The sequence below is a fragment of the Puntigrus tetrazona genome, chromosome 20 (genome assembly GCF_018831695.1).
Source record: "Puntigrus tetrazona isolate hp1 chromosome 20, ASM1883169v1, whole genome shotgun sequence".
In the NCBI taxonomy this organism is placed as follows: domain Eukaryota; kingdom Metazoa; phylum Chordata; class Actinopteri; order Cypriniformes; family Cyprinidae; genus Puntigrus; species Puntigrus tetrazona.
The window spans coordinates 14,406,215-14,424,953 of record NC_056718.1 but is presented as its reverse complement, the minus strand read 5'-3'; the positions used below and the strand labels follow the sequence as shown (position 1 = coordinate 14,424,953).

The 18,739-nt window shown below is 37.9% G+C and overlaps 2 protein-coding genes and 1 long non-coding RNA gene across 4 annotated transcripts in view; 1 reads left to right on the top strand and 2 right to left on the bottom strand.

The window, feature by feature from the left end:
• LOC122324587 (estrogen receptor-like) overlaps positions 1-6,512 on the top strand; it is a 21,349-nt gene extending 14,837 nt beyond the window's left edge. Inside the window, 5 exon segments of the mRNA XM_043219120.1 lie at positions 495-833; positions 2,152-2,290; positions 3,326-3,459; positions 3,758-3,941; positions 4,553-6,512. Of these exon segments, the coding sequence (XP_043075055.1) occupies positions 495-833; positions 2,152-2,290; positions 3,326-3,459; positions 3,758-3,941; positions 4,553-4,793 (1,037 nt within the window). The 3' untranslated portion in view covers positions 4,794-6,512.
• Positions 2,189-3,453, bottom strand: LOC122324590. Its single transcript, XR_006247203.1, has 3 exons — positions 3,314-3,453; positions 2,872-3,218; positions 2,189-2,324 (listed from the first exon to the last, which is right to left on the bottom strand). It is a non-coding gene; the product is annotated as an uncharacterized LOC122324590 (long non-coding RNA).
• LOC122324584 (nesprin-1-like) overlaps positions 6,341-18,739 on the bottom strand; it is a 99,614-nt gene continuing 87,215 nt past the window's right edge. Inside the window, exons 129-145 of one of the 2 annotated variants that reach the window (XM_043219118.1) lie at positions 15,941-16,103; positions 15,280-15,467; positions 14,623-14,773; positions 14,302-14,484; positions 13,777-13,914; positions 13,212-13,403; positions 12,810-13,110; positions 12,620-12,688; positions 11,886-11,989; positions 11,678-11,804; positions 11,364-11,575; positions 10,388-10,588; positions 9,724-9,852; positions 9,286-9,498; positions 9,047-9,139; positions 8,444-8,502; positions 6,341-7,269 (exon numbers count right to left, since the gene is read on the bottom strand). In XM_043219118.1, the coding sequence (XP_043075053.1) occupies positions 7,008-7,269; positions 8,444-8,502; positions 9,047-9,139; positions 9,286-9,498; positions 9,724-9,852; positions 10,388-10,588; positions 11,364-11,575; positions 11,678-11,804; positions 11,886-11,989; positions 12,620-12,688; positions 12,810-13,110; positions 13,212-13,403; positions 13,777-13,914; positions 14,302-14,484; positions 14,623-14,773; positions 15,280-15,467; positions 15,941-16,103 (2,785 nt within the window). In that variant the 3' untranslated portion in view covers positions 6,341-7,007. The remainder of the gene's footprint in view (positions 7,270-8,443; positions 8,503-9,046; positions 9,140-9,285; positions 9,499-9,723; positions 9,853-10,387; positions 10,589-11,363; positions 11,576-11,677; positions 11,805-11,885; positions 11,990-12,619; positions 12,689-12,809; positions 13,111-13,211; positions 13,404-13,776; positions 13,915-14,301; positions 14,485-14,622; positions 14,774-15,279; positions 15,468-15,940; positions 16,104-18,739) is intronic. The other variant, XM_043219117.1, reaches the window with a different exon arrangement.

The window sequence follows — 18,739 nt, the reverse complement described above, 5'->3', positions numbered from 1 at the left end:
TTATGTGCTTAATAATATACTCAATTGTACTTTTGATATACTAAACAGATATACTTAAAGTCTGCTAAATTGGAACAACTTATTTTGTATTTAAATACAATTTAATTGTTTGTTGAAGTATGTTTGATTGTGCTAAAGTGGAATTATTGCAAGTATACTTTAGGTACATTTTAAATATTTTATATTTAAATATTATTCAAAGTCCACACATTCCTCATTAACAGTGATATTAAAACATATAAGGCTTACTATAAAAAAATATGCATTGTGTACAAGTATTACTCCAAAGTTGAATTATAATTTTCATATCAGTAAGTCTCGAGTGGTATGTCAGTAAATATGCTAATAGATTTCAGCAATACTTACTACTTAATATAAAATAAATGAATTTTAAATATATTACATTTTTGTGTTCACATGTACTTCGCAGTCTTTCTCTGTAGTATGAAAACAGGACATAATAAAAGTAATAACCTGTATGTTTTCCATTGCAGGTATTCGTAAGGACCGCGGAGGCCGCGCTATCAGGTGTGAGAGGAGGAGGAGCGCTAATGAAGACCGTGTCAAGAGCTACAGTGAGCAGTCGAGCCGCACCGGCCGGAAAACGGCTCCTCCGCAGGACAGGAGGAAGAAGAGCGGCGGCGGTGGGGTCAGCGCTTCATGCATGCCTCCTGACCAGGTGCTGATGCTGCTTCTGGGGGCAGAGCCGCCGGCCGTCTGCTCGCGGCAGAAACACAGCCGCCCGTACACCGAGATCACCATGATGTCCCTGCTCACAAACATGGCTGACAAAGAGCTCGTTCACATGATCGCCTGGGCTAAGAAAGTACCAGGTAAACATCAGAAGGAAGCACTTTTAGGAACAAAACCCCTGGTGACAGCCTTGCCAATTTTGCGTAACCGTGGCAGCAGGCTTTGACAGCACAGGTGGCAGAGATTCAAATGACAAGGTCACAGGCGCGAAGGTAAAGAAGATGGGTGTTATTACATCTGATCTGTGCTGCGCCTCAGCTTGATTCGGCCTCCAGCTGAGCTCGCACACATTAAAAGACCTGCTGGGAGGTTTGAGAGAGCCATTATACAGTATCCAATGTTCAGGTGTCTTAATTAACCCTCTTCGGAAAACGACTCATGAGATACAGCGAATATTAAATGTGGTTTCACGTGTGTTACAACCCTAAAATCATCACATTTCTAACCCTTCCTTAATAGTTTCAGTTATAGGCAAGAAATATGATGCATTATTTTGCTAATAGTACCAGTATTAAATTGCAAGCCACCTTTGTGCTACAGACTTGAATTATATAGCAAATCGTGCAGCTTGATGGGAAGAGGAGGGTCATGAACCATATCTAGGGAGCAGAATATCATAGAGACAATTAAGTAAGTGCCTAGCAACAGCCAATATTACAGCAGAAATATCCCCATAACAGCTGTCCAAAACAGAATCATTTTGCAGATGCTATTTTATTTAGTCCATTTATAGTCATAAGTATACATTTCTTGAAACTGAGATTTCTACATCACCTGAAAGCTGAATTGTTAGGATAAGACAATATTTGGCTGAGATACAAAAAAACCCCACTTTTAAATTAAGTTCATAGAAATGCGTACTTATCAAAGATTAAGTTTTTATATACTTATGGTAGGAAATTCATAAAATATCTTCATGGAACATGGATCTTTCCTTTAAAAAAAATTATAATTTTGACCCATATAATGTATTTTTGCATGTCACTTATGGCTGTTTTTGTGGTCCAAGGTCACATTTTACTTGTTATTGTTCTTGCTACACAACACACTATTATTTAAAAATTTGGGGTTGTTATATATTTTTTTTTTACTCATGATGGCTGCATTCATTTAACTTAAATACAGTAGGAACAATAATGATGTGAAATATTACTTTAACTTAGTAACTTAACTATATTACAAGATGTGATGTCTTCAGTGTCACACAATCTTTCAGAAATCATTCTAAATGCTGATTTGGTGAACATTTAATGTCTTTTCATTAAAATTAACATCATAAATGTCTTTACTGTCACTTGTTAACACTTCGAAGCAGCCGTGCTGACTAAAATGTGAAAAACTAATTTGACTGACACCAGATTATTGGTGTATGAAACACAACATCTCTGTTCTCTCCAGGTTTCCAGGATCTCTCTCTGCACGATCAGGTTCAGCTGTTGGAAAGCTCTTGGCTGGAGGTGTTGATGATCGGCCTCATATGGAGGTCTATTCATTCGCCTGGAAAACTCATCTTTGCTCAGGATCTCATCCTCGATAGGTACTGGATGTTCTGCACCTCCTCTTGTAGGCCACTGTAAAATAAGCATTTACACTTTTTTTTGTACATATTCACTTTGGAACAACTCATTTAGTGAGGCAATAATAAAAAAAGTATAATAATAAAACTCGAATCCAGTTTAATGACTCACTCTCACTGTTGGCATCACATATATTTATCTAGTCAGACAAGTGCGCGACCATGCTTTGAAAACACATTAAAGTGTTTTGATTACATTTAACCTTGCTTGACTGTTAGGAATAATGAAAAAGCACTAACATGCCGTCACAGAAATCCGCAGGGACACCTGTTATACTCTAATGAAACTTTAGTCTCAGGTAATCTTACTTGATGCTGATGCTGTGAGGGTGATTGTGGGCTTTTTGAGATGTCATACCGACCTGATGCATTCCCTCTGCATGTGCTTATTTTTTGCCTCAATTTCATAAGGAACATTGAGTTGCATGTGCTTTTGTCCCCTTGCGGACAGGATCTGGCCCAGTAGAGGGCCGTGGCTCGTAAAATGAGATTGAATGATTATGAAACGAAAACTAGATTGTTAAAGGATGTGAACTGTTTACCTGAGTGCCTAGTGCTCCTCTTCAGAAGACCATGTCACAAGTAGAGAGTAATTAGGACCCGGTTGGGAACAGGCTCTTTAGAGAACAGCGTCATCGCTGACTAAGGCTATACCAATCTAACCAAAACCAGCATCCTTAAAAAAAAAAGTGGTGAGCTTAATAAAGCATCCTGGAGGACGAAGGAGAAAGGGGGAGTAACATTCGGAATGGGACTGAAAATTAAAGGCTCGATGAGAAAAAAAAGGAGGCTGCTAATATAGAAAAAGAACTGCTGAAAAACAGGGAGTCCATTAGAGGTCCAGTCTTCATGTAAACAGTCAGCAGCATATTCAGTGTTTACAGCTTCACTGGTGGAGGTGAGGAAAAAACAGGGCTATTTTAAGGCACATATCACAGTAAATGGCACAAACAGTCTCCTAACATGGATAAAGTGCTGCTCTACCTCTCTTTACAGGAGTGAAGGAGAATGTGTCGAGGGGATGGCTGAGATTTTTGACATGCTCTTGGCGACTGTGGCACGCTTCCGTAGCCTCAACCTCAAGCTGGAGGAATTTGTTTGCCTCAAAGCCATCATACTTCTCAATTCTGGTGAGCCTGCAAGTCAATATTCAAATGGAATTATGGAATTGTAAAAAAGCTATTGCTTGTGCTGTTTATTATTTTTGTGGAAACGTTCATCCAGAGATTTTTATTTATTTATTTATTTTTTCAATTTTTGGATCAAGTGCAACACACTCAGTTTTCCTTATTTGAAATACCTTCCCTTTTAAAGGAAATAGACATTTTTCAAATCATTGTCCTAGGTGTAACAAGCACAAACACGTCTTAGGTGTTAGTTAATGTGTAACTCTTTAATGGTTATTGCTTATCTCTTCTGTCTGGTCAGGTGCATTTTCATTCTGCTCCAGTCCAGTGGAGCCCTTGATGGACAGCTTCATGGTACAGTGCATGCTGGACAACATCACTGATGCCCTCATTTACTGCATTGGTAAATCAGGTGCTTCTCTGCAGCTCCAGTCCCGCCGTCAGGCCCAGCTTCTGCTGCTGCTCTCACACATCAGACACATGAGGTAAAGAACGAATAAGATCATTAAAGTGCCCCTGTTATTATGGGTTATGAAAGGTTCATATTTTGGTTTGGAGTCCCAAACAACAGGTTGACATACATGCGAGGTCAAAAAACTATTTTATTTGTAGCTTTTTTGTTCAACAATTCCCAAACGAATCTTTTTTTTTTTAATGATTAATTTTTGCAAACAGCTCCAGTGATTTGTCATTTTGATTCAAAGCAATGTTTGTGAGCTTTAAACGCTACTAAAAGGCACCTATTGGCAAAGAACGAATGTGCATTTTCATTCAGATCAAAGTGAAAAGACCAACTAGTAGGCGGGCAGTATGCTAATGTTTCATTTTGACGTCAAAGTGAAACGCTTGGGACTCGTTCAGTGATTCGGAGTCGACTCTTTCGAGGGACAGTAACTTTAGACACGGCGCACTTTCAGACTTAAAACTTTGCAGGGTGTTTTCATTCGCTTTGAGCTGTTTTACACACTGCTTGAAAGGTCATTCTCAAAAATTCATTATAGGGGCACTTTAACACAAACATAATTTCACACACACTTCCATTCAAAAAGACAAAAAAAGTTAGTCATGGACATAATATCTGCTTCTTTTTTGAAAGCAACAAAGGAATGGAGCACTTATACCGCATGAAATGTAAGAATCGAGTCCCGCTGTATGACCTTTTGTTGGAGATGCTAGACGCCCAGCGGTTCCATTCTTCAGGAAAGGTGCAGAGACCGTGGCCACAGAGTGAGAAAGACCCCCCTTCTACACCAACAACCAGCAACAGCAGCCCCTCCAGAGGTCCTGGAGCCGTGCTGCCCAACACTGCCTGTCACGAGCAGAGTCCAGACCCCTGAGCTGTGTATTAACCAACAACTGAAGAATGTGAAGACTGTGAAGCAGTCAGTGCTGTCTAATAGTCTCTCCTTGTGCCTTATCAAAGTCCACTTTAGATTCTGAAAACCAACCCATTAAAACGTAAAAACGTATCTTTAGAAATGGAAAAGTTAGGTCTTCAAATAAGAACAAGGCTCCCAAACATTATACATCTGTGTTCACGTGATTCATTAGCTTAAAAAGACATTTTGAAAAAGTGTCATACTTTGGGGAAAAAAGGGCTCTTAGGCCTTTTCGGCAGACTGAGAGACAGATTTATGTAGAAGCTGCTAATTCTTTTCTTCTTTTTAAATAGCCAACGGAGTGACAGGTTTCACATCATAAACTTATATGAAGGGTTACTCCACCCCAAAATTAGCATTTTGTCATTAATCACTTACCCAAACCCATAAAAGCTTTGTTCGTCTTCGGAACACAATTGAGGATATTTTGGAAGACACTGTCAAAACGTGTCTTTCATACTTTTTCTGGACCTTTTTTTATCCTAAAAAAGGATTTTTATCCTAAATATCTTAAATTGTGTTCTAAGATGAACAAAGCTTTTACAAGTTTGGAATGGCATGGGGGTAAGTGATTAATCACTACATTTTTATTTTGGGGTGGAGTAACCCTTTAAGATAAACAAACAAAAAAATAAAGTAAAAAAAAAAAAGCAGGTGGCTCGTGAACTATATCATGAACTAGCATTTCTCCATGTACACGGTTTATCAAGCACTATTACTGTATTAAAATCAGACGAGGTTAGAATCAATATTCCACTGAAGAACCCAAGAACTTTATATCTCTGCATCCGTGTTACACATTTTTGATGTTACTGTTATTATTTGCATTATGGCAATAATAGTTATGTATAATTACAAGCAGCGCTTAATATAAAGGATCTGAATTGAAACTGAAAACAAGAGTAAAGTTACTCTTGGAAAAACAAGACAATTAAAAAAATTATGTGATATATTTTCACAATCAGAGATATGTTTATCAATAAAAGTCACTGCTCCCTTTTTAATGTTAAATATAAGTAATTTTAACTCAAATTGAAGGGAACAGAGCAGCAGTTAGTGGTGACATTAGTGCCATATTTTGTGCTTATTGGTTGGTTAAATTAACAGAAATGTTACATCATATTTTTGCTGTGCTGTAATTGGTTGGCCATGTCAATTGACACGTAAATGCTGATTTCTATAAGCATTGTGAAGACTTGAAATGAATAACAGCCTATAATCACTGGTCTGGTATTCAATACAGGAAGTGACACTGACTGCCTTACTGCCCATACCCAAACGTGTCATATTTTCCCTCAAATCTGTGAATGTGTCAACATTTAGCAGCTATTATATTTGATACTTGAGTTTTATCATCTGTACAGTATGTTTTCATTTTGAAGGAACTAAATGTGAAAATGTTAATTTTACTTAATTATAAAGGACAGAGTTAAAAAAACTAAATCACTTTAAAATGAAACTTTTAACTAAACAATGGGAAGATTAGAAGAATTTATATATATATATTAAATGAAAAGATGTGTCTTTATTGTCAGCATTAGCAAACTGTACATACATAAATAGGCATAGACATTGTAATTATAATGGGTTTTTTTCCTCCACACTGTCATTGTCATAACACACAAAATAAAGATACAGTAAGTATATAACAGTAATAAAAAGCACACGTCTCTCATAGAGCTACATCAGTGACTGTTTTTACATTTCCGGACAAACAAAAGTAACGCAATGCCATGAAATAAAAATAAAATTTGAAATTGCCATGCAAAATCTTATTTAAATAATATTCAAAATAACTTTCTTTCTACAATTTTAAATAATAAAAAAATAAAAATAAAACACTTTCCTTAGCCTAAGCAAATAATTTTGGCCATTTTCTTGGACGGTATAAGTGCAGTACCTTATGCTTATGTCAGTGCTATTAAGTACATAATTATTTACGATTTCATAGTTTTTCTTCAGTTTTTTTGGGACAGAAACGGTTAACCAGTTTGGATGTCCCACACTAGTCTACATTGCAATGAGTTCAATAGTACACTGTTTAGTGAAAAATGAAGTTAGCAGCAGTAACTGTACAGGAACAGGAACAATCAGCTTTGGCTAACACTAGTCCATTCTGTGTCCTGCAGTGTAATATGAAGCAGATGAAGGCATTAGTAAAGTCTCGTCCGCTCATACAGGCGGTGGGCCGTTAGTGTAGCGGAGCATGGGATGAAAGGACCGGGCAAAGTTGTTCGCGTGGGCACAACTGTAATCCTGCTCAGTCGTGGGCACCAGACAGGTCAGGCCCACTATGAGCAGCAGTAGAAGCTGCAGAGGCAGAGCTGCCCGGAGCACTCGCAGCAGAAAGGGCTGGCAGCGAGCCACAGCAGCGCCACCTTGTGACCCGGAGGAACCAGAGCGAGACGAAACGCAGCCAGAACCGCTGGGCAACCTACAAAACATTGTAATAGTACATCAGAACGAACGGATAAATGATAATGACACACACAGAAATGTTGTGATGATTTTAAAAAAGTAGGGTGATTCATTTTTTTAAATTATCTCTTTAAATCACTGCTGCTATCGTTAATTCAAACTACAACTAAAACTACTTAAATCTGTTGCTGTGAAATAAAAGTACGAAAATTTGAACTTTTGCTTAGACAACGACTAAAATAAATGTAAGTTACTGTACTAAAATAGCTAAAGCTATATAGAAATAATGATGAAAACAGACTAAAATATCACCTTAAAATATAAAATAAAATATTCGCTATTCCGAAAATATAACTTGCACTGACTAATCTTCCATCTTAAAACAAATAGTTTATATCATCTTTCACTGTTTTTTATTTGCATATAATATTTTCATTATATACATTTAGTCCCTCACTAACAGATGTCCATGTTTTATGGACAAACTGCACACATTAAATATTTTGGTTTTTGGACAGATTTCACTTCCATCAAAGACAGTTCCATATTTTGTAATACTTAATAATATATTTCATTAAGAAGTCCCAGCAAACATGCTATAATGCTTAACAAATCAGCAGCTCATGTGCGTTTAAATATGAAGTTTCATAGCATTTCTGTCTATTTAATATAAATGAAAAAATACTTTGTTAAGCATTACATACGTGTTATGCTTGTCAATGTTGTTAATGAAAGGTATTAGAAAGTTGTACACGATATGGCTGCTTTTCTGTGTTTTTGCTAATTTTGCTGTAAGGCAGAGATGAGCGAGAGATCATCACAATGAATTGTTCGCACAAAAACATAAAACTGCAAAAAACAATGAAAGCAACCAAAAATTACATGGTCTGGAAAAAGAATTTCAGTATTGTCACATGGCATCAAGAATGGAGAAAGGTGATGGACGCAACTTGGTTCAAAGGACACAAAGTTACATTGTCAGACTCAACATTATGTTCTCGGGGACAATAACACATAAGATTACTAAGAATCCTTGACTGGGATCCAAAACAAATTAATTTCCTAGAACTAGCGACTCGTGCTCTGGCCTCTGCTGGTATGGATCTGGGATCTGGAATCAGGGTCTGGATCTGGATCTGGAATGAGTTCCATCATCCCCCCCTGCATTCTAAAGCGCGAGAGAAAGGTACCTGTGACGTGGAAGTCTGGCTGAGGATCCTGGTTCTGACACACTACATTTGCCTCGTAGCTGTTGTGCAATGAGCAAAAGGAAGGGAGGGGGTAAAAGAAAGAAAGAATGTTTCAGTCCAGCAAATAAAGACAAAGCTTGTGGTGACAAGCAGAGACATATAGCCAGGCCATCAGTATAATCACAAACCAGTAACAACAAAACAAAAAGGCAGCAGCAAAATAGGTGGCAATGACAAAACAAAAAAACTTGCAAGGTGCAAGAAACCTGGCTTTCCACACAGACACCTTCAAACAAATCCACTCAAATTTAGCAAGGATCCGTTTGATTTAAAGCATGTCTAAAAGGAAAGCCAGTGTTTCTTGTATAAATTTCATAAGAAGTAAAGTACTTCCACAAATAAATGTTGAAACCAACATATTTATATGGGAATGAGGAAGTGAGCATATACTCCAGGGGATCTTGTCAGTGAAAAATATTCAACAGGAACCAACATTTCAAAAAATATTCCCCTCTTATAAGCTCAACCGCCTCACTTTAGCGGGACAGTGACCTTCACGGCATGCCCGAAGCAATATCAAAAAAGGGAGAGGAGATGCATTACCGATTGTCGTTTGGTGGAAACGCTGACCTCTGAAGCAGGACTGACCGATCCAGAAGTATCTGCATCATCCGTAACAGGCCAGAGGGACGCATCCTGTGAGTTGGGTGAAGATCTGAGATTTAGCTTTGAAATGGTTGGATATTTTGGACGATGTCTAATGTTTTTTCTTTTTATCCATTAAAACCAAACAAATGGTTGGTAATGAGATGAATAAATGATGAACGTGCTTGAACACTGACCTGTCTGTTCCCAGAAGCCTGAAGCTCTTTTCCCAGCAATTCCAGGTCGGTGGCCACAGCTTTCAGGAGCAGGTGGAGACGGTTCCCGATGACATGCACCCTCTCCTGGGCCTCCAGACACTCGCTGCCGTGTGACTGCACCAGCAGCTGTCCTGAGAGCTCCTGCAGACTGTCCACCTTCTGCTCAGTCTCCAACAGCTCCCGCTGGATTTGCTGTAGACAAATGTGTGTCAATGTAGTTTCACTTAAAAATGAAGCATTTGCGTTTTGAATACATTTTTGTCACGTTTGGAGAATTTTAAGAACATCTAAAACAAGCAAGTGAACACTGTTTTAGCTGCCAACCAGACATACTGTTTTCAACATACAATGATGCTGTATAGGGTGAACAGAAGACAAATTATGAATTCAGCCAAAAAGCAGTGACTTCACAGGTACCTTTAGTGCTCTGTAATGAGCTTGAAGTGTGTGCCGATCTAGCCCCGATGCAATTGGGATGATCTCATTTCTCCGACGGTCAATGTTTTCTAGCCAAAGAAGAAGACCATGACTCAGCTCATGAAACTCCTGTAGAAAAGCAAATATTGTGAATGACAGAATCTGCATCCATACGTTTAATTACAATATCATTCAAAAGTTTGGAATTTGGACAACTGATGCTTTGATACTTGACCAAAATATAAAGACAATGATTACAATTTAAAATAATGTTCTTCTATTACAATACATTGTGAATTGAATTTTCTCCTGTGATGGCAGAGATGAATTTTAAGCAGCCATTACTCAAATCTTTAGGTCACATAATCCTTGAAAATGAAAATGAAATGTTCTAATATGCTGATTTGATTTTTAAGACATTTCTTGGTATTACCAATGTTGAAAACTTATGACTGGTTACTACCTTTCTGGAAAAATTTATATGATTCTTCAATGAATAGAAAATGAATAGAATAGAAAAACAGCATTTATTTGAAGCAGAATTTTGTTGTATCATTACTATGTCTTTACTGTCACGTTTGCATCCTTGCAGAACAAAAGTATTAACTGTCCAAAAAACATCTTCCAAACTTTTGAACAGTAGCGTAGATGTCTGTGTATGTACCTGACACTGCATCAGAGAATCCTGAAGTGCGGTTCTCCAATCTTTCAGTGATTTCCCCAGTCGATCCCAACGTGAGTTCATCTCTTTGACTTTCGCTTTGAGACCCTTGCTCTCCTCTGAGTCTGACTGGAGTAGTGTGACACTATTTAAGTTGATGGACAGTACTTTAGACTTATGAGAATCCATTGCCTTCTGCAAGTCCTGTTGAGACAGAAGAGCAAAGCTTTCACTAGAAATGTGTGTGTTGGTTTTAGAGACTGCATTGTGTTACCAAGAAATGATGTGTAGTTGGATTTTGAGTAATCTCCGTTGATAAATTGCTCTGAAGGGAAGGTTCACTTGCAGCCTCTGAACTATGTACCAATGTGTTTTAGTGTGCAAGTAAAAATAACCGGTGAAATCAGATGCTCTCAGATTTTAACTCTGTATGTGGGTCAGCGGGATGCTGTGGATTTCCTCTGGTTTATTTCTGTTGCTGACATCCTGCCTGATTTGAAATGTCAGTGTGTGTGTGTGTGCGTGTGAGCATGACTTGTTTTACAGTGTAGACATGTGAGCAATCCACACATGGAGCTGCCAGTGCCAAATGTATCTGTTTACAGCTTGGGCACGGTTAACTATCATATATTTACAGTAACATCGATTTACACATACATCGAAAAACTGGCATTTTTAAAACCACATTAGCTATTCCAGAGGTAATCCATAGCAAAAAAAAAAGTTGGTTCATGACTAAACAGCTTGATTAGATGTATAACGAGGTCATATGACAATAATGTTGGTTATGTTAAAATGGTTCAAACATTTTAATTATCCTCCAGATTTTAGGACTACAAACAGAACTCAATCTCATTTGTGATGATTTTCAAAAGCTATGGCCAGTTGTTCAGCCCATCAATAGCATTAAAAGAGAATCACTCAGCAAATATGCACAAACAAATTCACATGTACAAATATATTACTATGAACCACAAACCTTGAGTTTCCTAATTCTCTGTTCAATAGTGTGTATATCTGCACTAAGAGTTTTCCCTCTCAGTTCTTCTAACTCCATCTCAGCCTGACCGAGCCATGCCTCCATGGCATCCAGGTCAGAGGTCATCTTCTGCAATAGCACCAGGTCTTCTCTTTCTTTGTGATCTGAACCAGCAGACTGGGCCTGGATCAGCTCCCAACGCTCAATAACACCTGAAATATGACAATTACCATAATAGCATTAAATTTAAATATACACACATATACGTACACGTACACATACATGCAGTCGCAGAGTTTCTGTGCTGGGCTAACCAGTGCTCTGTGTCTCTGTGTTATCAGGGTTGCTCAGGCCTGACAGGTTATCCTCTTCCTCCTCCAGCTCCCCCTCAACCCTCCTGACCGCTTTTAGACTGCCACGGCAATCATCCATTAGCCTCATCTGTTGGGGGCAAAGAAACGAATCAAACTTACCGCTGCTACATATTAAACTGACAGAGCTCAACAATGAATCTGTACTCACATAGCCCATGTATGAAGTGCCGTGAACACCCATAGTACCATCTGTCTGCTCGAGGCTGTAGCGGCTGGTGTCCATTATATTGTCTAATAATCGTACTGCTTCACCTGCAGGAATTAATGTAAAGATTAACGTAGAATGTCACAGGATGCCTTTAAAATAAGAATCAGTCTGAAACACAGCCATTCTTTGATCACATTGTGAGTGTATTAGGAGTTTTGTAAAGCTTTTAATGTTTTAATCATGTTATTTGTTGAAAATGGAATGCAACCATTATACATTTGTTTTATATGCAACCTATTCTGAATTCAGTGAATTCTAAAATATCAAAAGTATGAATGAAGGCGCTTGTAAAACCATGCAGTGGTCTTGTGGCATGCATGTGGTTCCAACAATTGAAGTTACATTAGCATCATCTTTTCACCTCATTTTTTTGTAATAAATAAATACTTGTATTCAGCAAGGTGTATATATTTGAAGAAAAATAACAGTGAAGACATAAAATTTTGCATAAGGTAAAAAAACTTTTTCTCCTCCTAATTTTTTTTTATCATCTAATACCAATTAGCAGCATGTGATTTGAGAAAGAATTTAATGTGGGAAAACACAATAGACCAGATCCGTCAGAATCTTTGCCATGCTTTTTTTTAGAATTCATGCAATAGTGCAGTTCATGCAATACGACAGCATGCAGTGTAGTTTAGCATTAATTTAGCATGCCATAACTTATTGCCTACCAGAGGAAGACCTCAGTGTGTTTTCTGTTAATTTTATATAAGCTTCAGGGCTCTCAGGAATTACTACGTCTGTGGAAAAAGAGATACACAACAAAACATACCAACAGTTTACAAAGAAGACCTGCTCAGGGAGGTGGACACTCAGCTGGAGCTTTATCTCATGAACATCCTTCAGGTCAAGCACACTCACCTGTAAGGGCTGCAGTGGCCAAACACAGTAACTCCTCGTCCTCATCTTTTTGTCTGCCCTGTTGAGCAGACATGGTATGGCCCATGGGGTCCAGGTCATAGTCGTGGTCCCATTCCAGAGGGATGGAGTCTACACTGGCAGGGGTGTCCCGGCCAGAGCCATTTGTACAAACAGGAGCAGTCCCACCTGAAGATGGTCTGCTAGATGTCTGGGACAGGGTACCATCCTCACCCCACTGAAGGTCTGAGATGTCACCTGACTCAAATTCACGATCTGAGCCTTCAAACTCATCATCAATCAGCTGAGAATGAGAGGTAGCATAAAATGAAAGCAACCTTTATAACAGGCAAAGCAAAAGCTGATACAAGCAAAAGTGTATGCATGTTTGAAGTTGTGTTTTACCGGCAGGCGTGTGAGTTTCCGGTAGTAGCGCTCCACCCGACCAAACACCTCCCTACAGTATCTCTGCAGCTCATCAAGCTCCTCCTCTATGACAGCAGCATCCAGAGGCTCACTCTTCTCCATCAGCACCTCCCCCTGCCCAAACACACTCTCCATCTTCCCCATGTTTAGACTAATCTCCTGCTGGAACGCCTGTGTTAACAAGTAAAGTCATTTTGAAAAAAATGTAAAATAATTGTTCTAAAGAACAAGTAAAAATAATTCTGCTTGAGAATCTCCTAGGTCTAAAATAGATATTGTATATTGTGCATGTTATTTAATTAACAATGTATAAAATGTATTTTTTACTATAATGAATATTCAAATTTAAACTTAAATATCCTTAAGCATTTGTCTGGTTTAATAAAATGCATTTTTGTATACTTATTTTGATTGGACAGTATAAGAATAGACTGGAAATAATAGATAAGTACTGATACTTAAATTGACATATGTTGGAGTGCTGTCTACAAGGCTATAGCTTTTTTTAATGTAAATTATTCATGTATGCTCACACAGCCATTACCTTTAGTTGTTTGATCTTGGCCTGGACGTCACACTCTGAGAAATGCTCGATGTTGGTAAGCTGCAGGTCCATCTCCGTCAGCCAAACCAGAATACCATCCCGAGCTGTTTCAAACTCCTCTCGCTGGCCAATGAAATGCTGCAGGACAAAAGAAGCACAAGTCAATTCATCACGCTGCTTTTCTTTGTACTTTAGGTTCTGGGGTCTTCAGTGTCACTTGATTCCTTCAGAAATCATTCTAATATGCTGTTTTGGTCAATTTCCTATTATTTCAAAGTGGCTGCTTAACATTTTTAAGAAAACAGTAATGTATATATTTCTTAGTAAGCTTGGATGAATAGAAAGTTTGAAAGAGCATAATTTATTTGAAACAGTAATATTTTGTAACATAATAAATGTCCTTACTGTCACTTAAATTGAATGTGCCCACGCTGAATAGTTAAAAAAAAAATATATAATAAAAAAATCTTACTGACACCAAAGTCTTCAACAGTAGTGTACACAATATATAACTGATAATATCACCTTGAGTCGGCGCAAGATGGCAGCTACTCTCCTCTGTAGTACATCCCAGCGTCGGTTCCCATCATGCACCATTTGGCGTAGATGGCAGGATGAGTCTGTGCGGTTTTCACGTGCCAGCCTTCGATACTGCTTATTGATCAGCTCCAGCTGGGTCAGACACTCCTGTACCTGCCTCTGAAATGCCTGTGATGCAAATAACACCATTACACTGTGTGAACAAAATCTCAAATTCACACACAAAGAGAAAAAACTTCTAACTACACCTTCATTAAGTGCATATTTAAAAGAAATAGTAGTTCAGCTCTGTGAATCTCTGAGTACCTCAAACTTCTTGAGCTCCTCTTTAGCGACGGTATACAACACTCCAGAGGAGTTAGGCAGAGCTGCTGTTCTCTCTGACACTTTCAGCCACTCTTCAAAACGGGAGTAATCATCCAGAAACTTCTGCCACAACCTCCAGGTCTCCTCAATCCTGCAAAAACACATACAGCGAGTTTCAAACACATACACAGCCCAGTATATCTATTTGGAAATTCAATTTTACAATATCATCCAGGGGGCTTAATAGAAATACTTTATTTTAAAAAGACAGCTGTTAAACAGTTCATTATGTGCTGAAGTCAACTCTGATTCCACCTGTATACACTTAGTCAGCTGGCATGACACATGCTCTCACACCTGCTCCTCTGGTGGACTGATTCAACTTTACTTATGCTAAATAACTCATTTTCAGCTCAGGGATACATTTCTTTTACTTTTACAGGGGTCGATTTGATTGTACTGCATTTTTGTTAACTGCAGTCTTCATTAGTATATACGGTTCGAGCATTTATGCTGCAAAAATACATTTATTACTGTGATGGCAAAGCTGATTTGGTGCTCCAGAAAGACATTGTTATTAACGTTGAACAGTTGTCATTTTGTGTGTACATTTTCCAGTGCATCGATTTACTTATGAATCACACACAGCACACTTACTTAAGCCTCCTCTCCATGGCAATAGCACAGATGTTTCTCCAGCGGCGATCGAGGCCGCGTGTGGCCTGCTGGATGGATTCACACTCGGTCTCCGTGGCACAGGCGTCACAGTCGTGCAGCAGCACCTCACACAGGTTCAGCACTGATGCCACACCTGTGCTGTGCTTCTCGATGTCACGCTGCAGTTCCTGCACAGAGATTGTAGACTTCTATTAAGTTTCTCACAACATCTGACATTTTAATCATCTCGCCTGCTTCTATTTTATTTCAGTTTATTAGCTTGTGGTCATGCATTTTTTTTTTTTACAAATGTGTTTCATCTTGTTGCATCATCATTTTAAAAATGTCTACAACACTGTCTAACATTGCTTCTTTAAAAGAAGCAGAAAGAGGCTGATATGTGGATGTTGCTGGGTAAAGTAAGGATACATTGTGATACTAAAACAGTAAGTGGGTCAGTGACTGAGCCAGATGAAGTAAGCTCTTATTTTGACTTTTCAACAGAGCTCTCGGAATTAAATATACTGGTTTTTGTATATATTTTTGTATATATTAAGATATGTGTGTGCAAAATTACTTTCCAAATTGCCTTCCAAATAAATAAGTTTCTCACTTTTATGTGACCATATGTAAATGCCTTTACTAAGTGTGTGTGAGTTACCTGTTGCTGGTTGAGTTTTCTTTGGATCTCATGCGAGTCACAGGTTTCATAGACAATGGGTCGTGAGAGTTCAGTCTCGATGTGAGCCAGCCAAGAGCGCAAACTGCTCATGTTCTTATCTAGCTGCTGCACGGCCACCAGTGTCTCCCGCAACTTCTTTACCCTACAGACCCCCAGGGACAAAGAGAAAGAGGTAGAATACGGAGATTGTATTAACATCACATTCTGAAAAAAGTGTTATTAATCTGCAAGCGTAATTAGGCTATATAAACCAGGACTGTGCAGTGCAAACATCTTAAAGCTTAGTCAATGAAAATTGAGATCAGGATGAATCAGAATTTTCCTTTTAAGAATAACTAAATATGGGATGTACACTCCTTATTAATTTTGTTCATGAAGTCAAGGACTTTTATACTGCTGAGGTCTTTTTATAACATAGCATTTTATGTTAGACATAGCACAAAACAAAGGAAAAAAAAATTCAAGAATTATTTAAAAAATAAAATACTATTAATTACAGTAATAGTAATGTATGTTGAGTTAACATTATAGTGTTATTGTAGCGTATACTTGTCAACGATGCATTTATTCTGTTTCAGTTACTGGCCATTAAAAAAAAATTTAAAAAATTGTATCGCAACAGTCATGAAAATACAGCCAATCAGTCATCTCTACTTTCATCAAAGCATAATTAGCTAAAATAATGCTAATATAAATATACTGCTTTTAATATCATAAGAACATGATTTTCTAGCATCTATTAAATATTTTTATGGTAAATATAAATAGTTTACATATATAAGTAAAGCATTTGAATTACATTGTCCAATTACAATAGCAGATTTATGAAGTTTGTCACTTGTTAACTGATGTACTGTTAGGTCAAGGTGTCTATAAGCAGAGGTATAATGCAATCCAATGGTGTCAGAGTTTCCTACAATTCCTGAACATGCCTAAAAATATAGAATCACGTGCCCAATGCAGTGACACTGACACACACTCACACACACATACCAGCATAGCATGTTTTAGCTTTCCACCATTCTAGATCAAGATCTCAGAAAAAATGTCTTATCTCAGGCTGGATGTGTAGCAAAGAGCACAGATGCAGAGTGGACATGTTTCAACTTCTGTTATCTGTGATAGAAACTTTGGTGTATGCTTTAGGCAGTTAGCCAAAACACAGATTGACCTGGTGAGATAAATCCCTCATTTAACCCTGGTATGTGAACAGTTCAGTGTGACTGTGCTTCAAGCTACATTCCTACATGCACAAAGACACAGAAACTAAACCCACCACAACAGCAACCGAAGGTCAACAAATACAGCATGGTATACTGTTTTCTTCATTTAACCAACTTAAATTTTCAGTGAAATCATTGGGCAATCCCATACGTGGAGAAAAACTATGACAGTTTCAAATACTCATCTCTAACGACATATTTCACTCACATAAACAAATAAAATACAATTTAGACACTTCGCCAAAAGATGTGTTTAAGTATGACAGAAAACACCACTTTACATGGGAACTTCCAGCAATGCATTAAAATTCAATTGCATTAAAAGAAATGTAATATATAAATGATAAGTGTATAGATGTTTTCCTGCCTGTTAATGTCGCAGTCACACTCTGGCAGATCTGAGTCCTGTCCAGGGCTTCCTGTCATGTTATCAGTGCCCATATCCAGCACCATTGGGCCTAATCTTCTCAATCAAGTGTCCCAAAAAGAAAGAAAAACTTCCACCCTCTCAAAATTCCCTTCTCTTTCGTCTGAACAACAAAGTGAGCAGGCTTTCTCTGAGTCCCCAGGTTAGTGTGTGGGGTGTCTGAGCGTGTGTGTGTGTGTGTGTGTGAACTGCTCTCAAGTGCAGGCATGAGCAGCTGGGAGTGACAAATACTGCTGTGGCTAAAATTAGACGACAGTCATTAGCATGTGCTGATCAGAAGACTGAAACGTGTGTGTTGGTCATTCACATAAACACTAAAAATTATTTTATTATCATTATTTTTTATTTTGAATGATTCAAATATAAACAAAGAACGTTAAGAGAATTTTATTTTTTTTCATTTCATAAAATGCTTTTTAAAGTAGTCTATTATTGTAGATGATTTTTGCTAAATCAGTATTTATACTCCACTGTGTTATTATTTTATTTGTTGAACTCGTTTACTCACTTTACCCATTTTAAAGTAAACTAAACAAAAGGAAAATTAATCTTTGTGCAAGAGTAACATCAGTTGATGCACAGGTTATACTAAAAAAAAAAAAAAAAAAAAAACTAGAAAAGAAAAATATTAAAAATATTTTGTGAACAAATTTACATCCAAGTCAGTTAAACTGACTAAAGTTTTCTGTAAGGATTGGGTTATAGTATTTATGACTAACTACTATAAAAACAGTTTATGTTGCCATGTATTTAGAAAGGCAAATAAATGTGTAAGTAAGGGAGTGTCAGTATGTCGGTATTTGAAATATGTTTCACATATGCTTGTGAACAGTGTTGATACCTTTCCTTGAGCAAAATCTCTGCAGATTTCAAATAAAGACTAAATCCAACTAAAAGCATGTCAATCTATTAAGACAGCAGCTGTGGCACAGAGCTAATGTACATGAGTGAGACTGCCAGAGAGAGGACGACGCTCTCACACACTGATGACAGTGAAATCAACACCACACACGTGAGAAGCTTTCCGTCCTGACTGCAGACAACTCGACTTTACCAGTCATATCCAGAGACGCCATGGTGTCATGTTTAAGATGATGGTGCAATATTTACTTTCCACCTATATATATA